The 9,606-nt window shown below is 42.3% G+C and overlaps 1 protein-coding gene across 2 annotated transcripts; it reads right to left on the reverse strand.

Moving 5' to 3' along the window:
- Positions 1–439: 439 nt before the first annotated feature.
- Positions 440–8,953, reverse strand: LOC148028112 (uncharacterized). 2 transcript variants are annotated; one of them, XM_087689793.1, is made up of 7 exons: positions 8,450–8,953; positions 7,173–8,105; positions 6,806–6,884; positions 2,016–2,178; positions 1,793–1,924; positions 1,275–1,681; positions 440–1,193 (listed from the first exon to the last, which is right to left on the reverse strand). In XM_087689793.1, the coding sequence occupies exons 1-7, from the start codon at positions 8,455–8,457 to the stop codon at positions 924–926; spliced, it is 1,992 nt and encodes a 663-aa protein (XP_087545919.1). In that variant the 5' UTR covers positions 8,458–8,953; the 3' UTR covers positions 440–923. The 2 variants fall into 2 exon arrangements, with proteins under 2 accessions (XP_087545919.1, XP_087545920.1); XM_087689794.1 differs by having other exon boundaries at positions 7,173–8,137.
- Between the last annotated feature and the right edge of the window lie 653 nt (positions 8,954–9,606).

The following is a 9,606-nucleotide window of genomic DNA, read 5'->3' on the forward strand; positions in this document are numbered from 1 at the left end:
CATAAAAACTCTTATTAATTGACAGCACCTTGTGATACAAAGCTCTTCCCTTTAAAGTGTTCTGTTTTGAAGACCATAAAAACTCTTATTAATTGACAGCACCTTGTGATACAAAGCTCTTCGCTCTTTGTGAAGTACATAATAACTAATGCTCAATCTAATGCAGGGACTGCTTATTAAAATGTACATGCTAAAAGCTAACGATTCTTTTTGAACAAGCACTAGCACTAGATCATGCATCTCACTTTTCCACAGAGTTGCTCCTTTCTAGTACTAACAAAGACATGTGCAAGTCCAACGACAAAACCAGTGCATAAGGAAATGGCTCACATGCATCTATGATTTCTGCCTTGCGGGTTTAGCAAACATGCTACTTACACCTTAACAGCTCTTGGATCTCTATGCACGAGTTAAAGACAGCAGTTATTTTTTAAATAGATTAACATGGTAGCAGCTGGCTTCATTTCTCACTTACAAAGTACATCACACCTTAACGACAATCATGATGCTGTCGGTCACAAAATTGTAGGTGCCTCAGCAATTAAACAAATGATGTACCAGGGACAACAGTTGTAGCATATATATTGTCATGCCATTGGTTGCGCACTATTCAGGTGCAGTGAGGTAAAAGAGAAAATGATAGGAGGGCTCACAATCTACAATGGGGTGACAGGAAAAAAGGGGATGAGAGCAAATGTGATGAGAAAGTAACTGATCAATTTACATTTTAGACAACCGTTTCCAAAATGGGCCATTCAAGTATTCTACATGTACACTGGATGTTAGTGTTTACCTACAAGGACTTCAGAGGCCTACTAGCAATGTCCATGTCTCTACCTACCAAGGAATCCTGCTACCAGCACAGGCCCAACTATCGACGAATATTGATTTACATACAAGGCAGTAGCAATAGTGGACTATTATTAGCCTTCCCTTTCAGCATGGTTTGAATTTGCAGAGAGAGACTGGACTAGCATTTGCTTCTTGGTATCCTCTTCAATTATGGAGGCACGTGACCTCTCCTCTTTGGCAAACGTATCACTGTTCTGCATATTCACATTGCCAACTTGCAACACACTCTTAGAAGTTTTTGAAGCCTCCTCACAAATGGGAGGAAGCTTAAACTTCTCTTTATATTCCCTCATTTCCCTTCTGTACCTCTCCTTGTCCTTCAGACCTTGTGCCTGGTATGGCTGCAATTCAATTAAAGCTAAGAGTGTTACCACTCAGAGAAATTAAAGAAAAAGGGCCATATAAATAAGATGGATCCTTACACTTTTTTCATCCTCTGAAAGCTTGTTCCACAGATCACCAATCATTTTGCTTATTGCTCGATCTTTATCTGTTTGTACACTCTTTAACTTGGCCCGCTGCTCAGCAAAGAAAAAGTTGTACCCTGTCCGGTTCTGCCTAGGAGCATTTGGATCCTTCTTGAGAAATTCGGTCCTTCTTCTCTTTCTACTTCCTGTTTGAACAAGATCAGAGGACCTCAAGTCTGAGCCAACACTTCTCATCAGAGCTGGCACACATGCATGTTGAGGCGTGGAATTCGTGGCAGACACATGGTATAAGACTCCCCTCATCTTCCTGGCACCGACCATAACACTCACTAGGTAGCCATTATCAAATTTCCCATCAATAGCTCCAGCAACAGTCATTCCAATTGAAGATGCAGGATCAACTGCGAGGGGCAGCAGAAATTAATGAATTTCACCATTCTCGTATTTTTCCTAGTAAAACATTACCAGAAAGATTCTCACAGCAAAAAATGACTTTCATGTGGTAAAATTACCTCCTAGTGCTTCAGCAGAATCAGTAATACCCTTGGATTTCATTGAAGCAGTGTCTATCTCACCCATACTTTCCTGACTTGCGCTTGCATCAGCAAGGTGAGAAAGACTTGGACTTTGAACAGCATATGCAGCTATTAATCAACACATGAATATACAAAGACTCAAGAGTCAACAACTTTCTCGAAAACTTTATTTGTAAGGCATCTTTGAGGATATTCCTACCTGGCGGTGCAAGAATTTTCCCTTGATAGCCAAAAAAGTAAATTTGTTCATAATGATGTAGACAGTTGATGTAGCTTCTACGCAAAATACATGAGGCACTTGTTACAGTCGGAGGGAAGTTGAATGCAAGAGCCACTTCTCTCCATTTTCTATCCTTGATTACCTAACAACCCCAAGAAGACACAGCACACTTCAGTAAAATATGTTCAACTTTGCAGATAACTTTTCATAACCCAATGGGTAAAACAACTATTCTCATCTTTCCCTCCCTCTTCACCTTCCCTTTCTATGCCACTTTGCAAAAACGATGGCAGATGCGCAGAAGCAGGCAACTGCAATAGCTAGGATATGTATACTGACATGTTACATATATGGCCTCTTGCACTACTCAATCAAAGCATTAAATTAAAAGGAGCATTCCTTCAGGTTATTAACCACAGGTTGCAAAAAGGTATTATATTACCAAAAAGGTTATAATTATCAATGTCTTTGAAGGCACCTTGCATATATGACAACTAAGATTCTCCATCAAACACATTACTGACATTTCTGTGCATATTTATTTGGACCAGTATCTTTATGCTGGAGTCAAGAGTAAAGTCCTTGACCTCACCCTCAGCCCTAAAATCAGTAGTACTGGGAACCATACAAAATCTAGTATTGCAAATTAATAATAATAACTTCGGCTGATAGCACAAGAGGACATTGAGATCCATGGCTTGTGGCTGCCTTCACCCTTCCTCTTCTACTTCAAGCGCCCTGTTCCAACATCAAGCTTTGTGTTTGGAGTATCTTCCACCTGGCATCACCATCCTCTACTTGGCGTTAGCACCCTTTTTCATCAAGATCCACCTTCACCTACGTTTTTTTAAGTGTGGAGATCTTCTCCTTGCTTAGCATCATCATCTCCAACTTGGCATCAGCATCCTAGCCTCTGGCAACAGTCTACATTATCAAGCGTCAGTGATTTCATCACCCGTTCATCATAGGGGCTGTTGGCACTTGCGTTTTGGCAGCCTAGCTCCTCCATCACTTAGCATCACTTGTCTGTCACAAGGGCTGCTGGGACCTGCGTTTTTGCAGCCCGACTCCTCCTCCATCAGTTGGCATCACTCGTCTATCACAAAGGCTACTGGGACCTATGTTTGTGCAACTTGACTCATCCTCGATCATCTAGCGTCAACATTATCTACTTGGCTTTAGCATCTAGGGTACTCTCCCTATGTTTGACAACGCCAAAATTCTCAGATTTGCGTTTTGCTGCCCAGGTCACTTCCCGACAACAGAGGACTTTGGTTCGCTGCCTCGACAGCTGGTCATCATCTTCCACATCTCCAACAGCATCAAAGGATTGCAATTCACTCCCTCTACAATTGTCCTTCACCTTCCAATGATAGCCCATTGCCCGAAGGATTCATTTCACTCCCTTCTCTGTGCAGATTTTCCACAAGTGCTACCGCCTAATTCAAATAGGACAATGCCGTTATCTTTTGAGCTTCAGCTCCGTTGTATCAACTTGTCTCCTAGCATGATTTAATGCATCATCACTGTGTCCTTGTGTTTTTGAGTTTCTCTTCTCTCTTAGTGTTTGATGTACATACTCTATGTTACTTCCCGCAAACCCTATTGTATCTTTGCACTGTCGCTTATTTTGACATGATATCACAGCATACCTATTATTTTTGACACCCCCATCCCAAGAGAAACTAAATTTGGCTAAACAACCTTGAGCATGAGGTTCTGATTCTTGTTCAAATCAAGATTAGTTCTATTTGAGCTTGGGTTCTAACTCCATGCACGCTCAAGCTTGGAATATTTCAAGGTAAACCTTTGGGCACAACACACATGTCTAGATGTTTGTGCTATTTAGCTTTGAAGATGGTCACTTTGTCTATTGGCTTGTCCTTCCAAAGCAAAAATGTTTAGGACACATCTTGCTGCCTAACATATGCAATAAAGATATATCTCAAATGTCCACATATACCTATACTAAGATGCATCAATATTCCCTCATGCTCATCTTATAGGCTAAGAAAAACACACCATTCCAAAGCAACACAACAAGCTACCATCTCTAATGTTGTTAATGTCAAGTCCATTCTCTACAATGTGGCAAAAAGATGACATAGTTTCCAAGTATTTTTTCCATAAAATATAATGAACTTTGGAGTTGTATCTAGAGGCAATAAAACAATATCTAACAAGAGCTAATCAAGCAATGTGTATAAAAAGCACTATAATATTAAATCTACTAGTAAGCATTACTCTTGTACATAGTTGACATTCTATGCCTTTAAAAAAATGTCGGTATAGACAAATAAGGCATTTGAACAAGTGTACAAAGCATCTAGTCCTTCAAATGAAATCCCCTCCTACCATAAGTCGTGACTAAGATCAAAGTCAAAGCCCCAAAGAAAGTTCCCTTAGTGGGAAATGCTAGGGCAGACACAAAGAAACCCAAGTGTACAACACACCATAAGCACAATCTAATGAATGATCAATAAAGATGAGAGTGCATAGGGCTGAAGAATGATCCAAGGGGCCTCAAACCTTCATGCCTCAAGGACCAAGGTAAAGGTCATGTAAGAATCATATCAAACACACCAAGAACAGCTCTAGGAGAGTGTAGTACTTGATATGGATCCCAAACACAGCAGCAAAAGTCAACCTAAAATGATAATGATATTCTCAATGGTGAAGGGAGCAAAACATAATGATATGCTCAATAGTGAAGGGAGGAAATCGTAGTCCTCCGAGCAGCAATTAAGGAAGTAAAACCCAAGCCTAGGGGCAGCAAAATGTCAAAGGAGACTCATGGCAACAAAACACAAGGTGATACAACCTGAAACACAGCCCAATCTGCCACTGATGATAAAGATGATGACAACATCAGCAATCCTCTGGCAGCAGCACATGCAAGCTATTGTGTACTATGGCTCCTTTGGGCAGGGCAGCAGCTCCGACAAGCTAGCAGCAGCCTCTAGCAGACAAGTGAGCAGCAATAGGTCATGGCAGCACCTCCAAGCTGTGGGTGGCACTTCCAAATGTTGACAGGACCTCCTGACAGAAGCATGGACAGCAAGTGACAGTGTGATGACTTGATGGCTCAAGCAAGAGATGATAATGATGATGGATGAAGGATGGATGCCCACAACATGTCCTTCTATAGGAGATTTTCAAGCATTTGTCCTACTATCCTTCCATTGCAAATAAAATGCATTTTTCATAATTAATTCTTTGTGGGGCTGTTTTGTGAGTTACATTAGGCCAAGATACATGATAATTCTTAGGCCCCTAAATTCACTTGCTCAACACCCTTGAGTACTAAAATAAATGGAATCTTTGGTGCCATTCCAAATTGATAAAGGCTAGCATAATCATTTCTGAAAAGTTCCTAACACAATTGTAAAAGAGGGAGGGAAAAGGAAGGAACTGTGTTACGAATGGATATTGAAGTGAACCAATTGCAGGTTGAACAGCATCACATCAATAGCAGTTACATTCTAACTTAGTAAACCTTCTCTTAGCTTCAAATAGACTGATCACCACAAATCTGAAGGTGGGTTCAGAAAAGAAGTTAGTCAAATAGAAAAAGAGAGGGATCCACCAGCAAAAAGGGACCTTGCTCATTTTGGCCAACACCATAGGAGAGCAATAGTGATCTATACGAGCTCACTTACCAACATCCATGAGGATGACAAAGCTAAGTCCTCACATTCTACAGCCAATGAAGATTTGTATGTTGCAGATAACATAGGTAGCAGGTTCAAGTAGGCAAATTTCTTATCAATTGACTTGGAAAGAAAAACCTGATAGACTAAAGTAAGGATACAAATCTCCCACTGCAATCATACAATAGGCATTGGGGATGACTACCCAACTGTACCTAAGGCATGACACCTCTTTACCACAGTTGGTGATTGATATGATGCTTCAATGTCCAAAACTAGAGCACATCTCATAGCAAATATAGCTACACAATGAGGACATCATCATCCATTCAACATGTTCAAAAGTGTACACATTAGTCTTTTTCGAACTGTCATTCATTTACCCAATCATATGATGCAATACTTCACCCTTATCACAACCTCAAATGATCCCAAAGCAGCATGGCAAGCTCTCATAACATATTAAACAACATAATGCAAGTCTGCAAAAAGCCTCTCTTCACAAAAAACTGCTCCCAAACAGTCTCAAGCTCTTTTATAACTTCAAAACAAGATCCTTTACCTTCAATTAAAACAGAAATAAATGTACTTCTCAAAAACAGCTTCAAATTCCTACAAGAGTTTACACAACAGTAAGAACGTGTTTAAAGCTGCTCATGTTTTAAAACTAGAATAAATCCCAAAAAATTGAACCATTGAGGTAGCAACCAGCTATAATTCCTTGTCATGGCACCTCCAAAGTAGTTTGCTAGAAGATAGGTGGGTGGGTGCACATCCTGGGTGCACTTCCCGTCAGCAAACAGACATGGGTGTTCCACTCCAACATGTCAGAGTGGCCAGGTTTGAGGCCAGTACTGATCAGGTGTACTCTCGTGTACATGCAAAGGAAAGCTCCTAAAAAGATCACCAGGAAAAAGGACCAGCCAAGCAAATTGCCAAGTGGAGAGAGCAACAGATTGAAGAGGGAGGGAGTGGGCAGAGGGGGGGAGAGTCTGTGTGATCAGTCTGTGCTAGGACAAAGCATTGTACAAGAAAACAATTGACAGTAATACCAGCCAAAAACACATAAGTTCTTCAATTTGATTTAGAAGGGATAAATTTACAGTTAGAATGACTTACTGCTTCTAAACCTCCTCGATGAGTGACCTCTTTGTACAGTCTGTGAAGGTCTACATCATTTTCACCAATCTTTGGAACTCTGTGGGATAAACAAAATACGCCTCATCCATTAACACTTTCAAATTCTCAATGCCAAGAGTACCTAAATTGCTAACCATTGTGTACCTGTGGTAAGGTTACTACAAGTTTAAATAACTGGGACATTACATGCCTAGAGACCTCCTTGGCATGGAAAACTAAGCATGTTGAATATCTTACGAGTAACATACTCAAAAACTAAGCACATACTATCACACGGTATTCTCAGTGTAAACTCAAAAAGGACACCATTTTACATTTTCACAAAGAAAATGAGAATGATTCTTACTCAAATTTCAAGCTGAGCGCTTCCTGCAACCTACTGAGTGTTTCCCAGAACAGCCTTTTATCAGCCAAAACTGAATCATGTGTCGCTAATGGAGCCGGATAGTGTTGTTCCAATTGCACATGCTGCCTTGTCTCACTCCCTGAGGCATGACTCGACAAAGGATTGGTGACTTTTTGCTCACAACCCGGACTACATGTTGGTTCCTGGGCCACCTTGTGAGTTGCTACAGCAGTGTCTTCAACCTGCTTGAACAGTGGGTGAGGCACTGGGATGCATTCATCAACAGATGTCACACAAGAGGGGTACCTCCATTCACTTTGTGGCTGCTCTGCACGTCCAGATGCACTAGAAGGTGGAAATTGATCCACATGCTCTTGCTTTAAACAACCAACCACTGGCTCATCAACCTGAAGCTCTCCAGGCTTATCAGCCTGAAGCTCTTGCTTTGGACTGACAAGGGGCTTACGGGCTGGCGAGGCAACTGCAGTGAATCCAAAGTCACAACTAAGGTACTGAGTTTCCTGCTGATGGGAATCAGCCTGCACAAAGGGTGAGCTCATGGTAGAAGAAAGCTGCAGCAGGGAAGGGTCTGCGTGTGAGAGGGACGGCATTGCCAAGGACAGCTGGTCTGCAGATAAACTCTCTTGAGCGTCATGATCATGCTGGCCTTCCTGCTTCGCTTGGGCATAATAATCATGCTGGCCTTCCTGCTTTGCTTGAGTGTAACGATCATGCTGGCCTTCCTGCAGCACAAGCGATGAGTCTGTGTGTGTGCTCTCAGGAACCAAAAGCCGAGGAGGAGAAGCCTTTGGAATGTGCACGTCTGGAAAGTCTTCCAAGTTGGGGTTAAGCGACATTGCGCACAGCAGGGGGGACTTCGGGCATAGAAGATTAGTTGATTTTGCCCGAAGCCATGCACATTTGTGGCCCAACCTGCATCAGCAAGATGCATGAAAAGCACGCTTCTGTAAGATGAACAGAGAGTCAAAAATGCAAAAACGATGGCAGTTCTTGTGGCTGCATCCTTAAAGGATGCCTGCATGTGCAATACATTGAAAATATCACCGAAAAAAGTATAGACGAGAATGAGCACATTACGATAACGCAGGGACAACCTGCATTGCACATTGAAAGGAACAAAAATACAAACGTGCATAATAGGCTTTTAAAGCATTTGTTGCTGCGGGGGGGAGAAGGCAGCTGATGATGCAACAATAAGAATAAAAGACAAGACGAGCGTTTTGCCACCTTGTGAAATGGAGAACATCGAACCCTACCTGTGCATGCATTTAAGCACGACAATGAAAGAAAGCGGTTCAACACAAAGCAAGGTAGCCGTTAGGTTAGCTGCTGCCGAGGCCGACAAGAGGGGAGAAGATCGTCAGCTAAAACAAGGTAGATAAGCCAGGGCGTGGGGCGTCGCACAGGAAGGAAGCGAGGGAGGCCGCCATAGTCAGGGCGGGGTATGGAGGTCGGGAAGCAGCGTGAGCGTCGACCCTAGGAACGAGAGGGATACAGGTTCTTGGCCCGGAAGGGGCAACGATCAAGAAACCTCTCTCTCTCTCTCTCTCTCTCTCTCTCTCTCGCTCTCGGAGCTGTTGTCTGTTGGCGCCAAAGAGAGATTGCGCAAAATCTTTCTCCTCCTTCCTTCTTTTATTTTATTTGATCCTCTTTGATACGGTTATTTTCCATCGTTTCTTGTGCTTCTGCTGCTGCGTCTGTGTTTGTGAGAGAGAGAGAGAGAGAGAGAGAGAGGGTGGCAGCACTGTCTTGTTCTGGATGTGATTATTATTTGATTTGTCGATGATGCCCCCTCCCGGCTCCCCCCCCCCCCCATGCCCTATTTTCTGCCGTCTGCCAGTATCCCTTTCTTTATTTAGTGCAATTTTTTCGACCTTACCCCTTCCTCTAACGTCTATACGGTACTCTCCTTTCTATTTCAAAGCTACACATATATAATTAATAAACAATAATATTTTCTTGGCTTGGCCTACATACCATCTCTCTCATAGCCTTGCGCACATGAGTCCTAGCATTTGTTGCAACTCCAACTCTTCAAACATCCCAAAACCACATCATACACTTATTAGTGCAAGTGCAAATGGTTAACTCTTCCTTTGGAACACTCCACACATACCAGAATCTAATGCTTGCAAGTTAACACATCATGTTTGTTGATGGGCATTGGGTCTTGAAAACTTTTTGTTTCATTGAGGTGTAATGGGACTTTGTCCAAAGGGTCTAGTCACGCCCACTAGGCGCATTTACCACCTAGTCAAATATCATAGCTATGTTGCGGTGGGCGTTTGCCCCCCAATGTAGATACCAACTCACCCCCATCACTAAGCCCAAATGGTCCTTTAGACACCTCTCTAGTTTTAGAGCACCTTCTCAAGGGCCTATTACAAACACACCGGATGAATTTTCGAGCCAA

The sequence above is a fragment of the Lygodium microphyllum genome, chromosome 12 (assembly GCF_053477565.2).
Source record: "Lygodium microphyllum isolate KBCC chromosome 12, Lygodium_microphyllum_v1.1.10, whole genome shotgun sequence".
Taxonomy (NCBI): Eukaryota; Viridiplantae; Streptophyta; class Polypodiopsida; order Schizaeales; family Lygodiaceae; genus Lygodium; species Lygodium microphyllum.

Excerpts from the sequence above, each read along its gene's own strand:
- LOC148028112 (XM_087689793.1), bottom strand. Across the intron at positions 6,885-7,172 it reads GCGCTCAGCTTGAAATTTGA|AGTTCCAAAGATTGGTGAAA; the intron begins GTAAGAATCATT and ends TTTATCCCACAG. Across the intron at positions 1,682-1,792 it reads TTCTGCTGAAGCACTAGGAG|TTGATCCTGCATCTTCAATT; the intron begins GTAATTTTACCA and ends TGCCCCTCGCAG.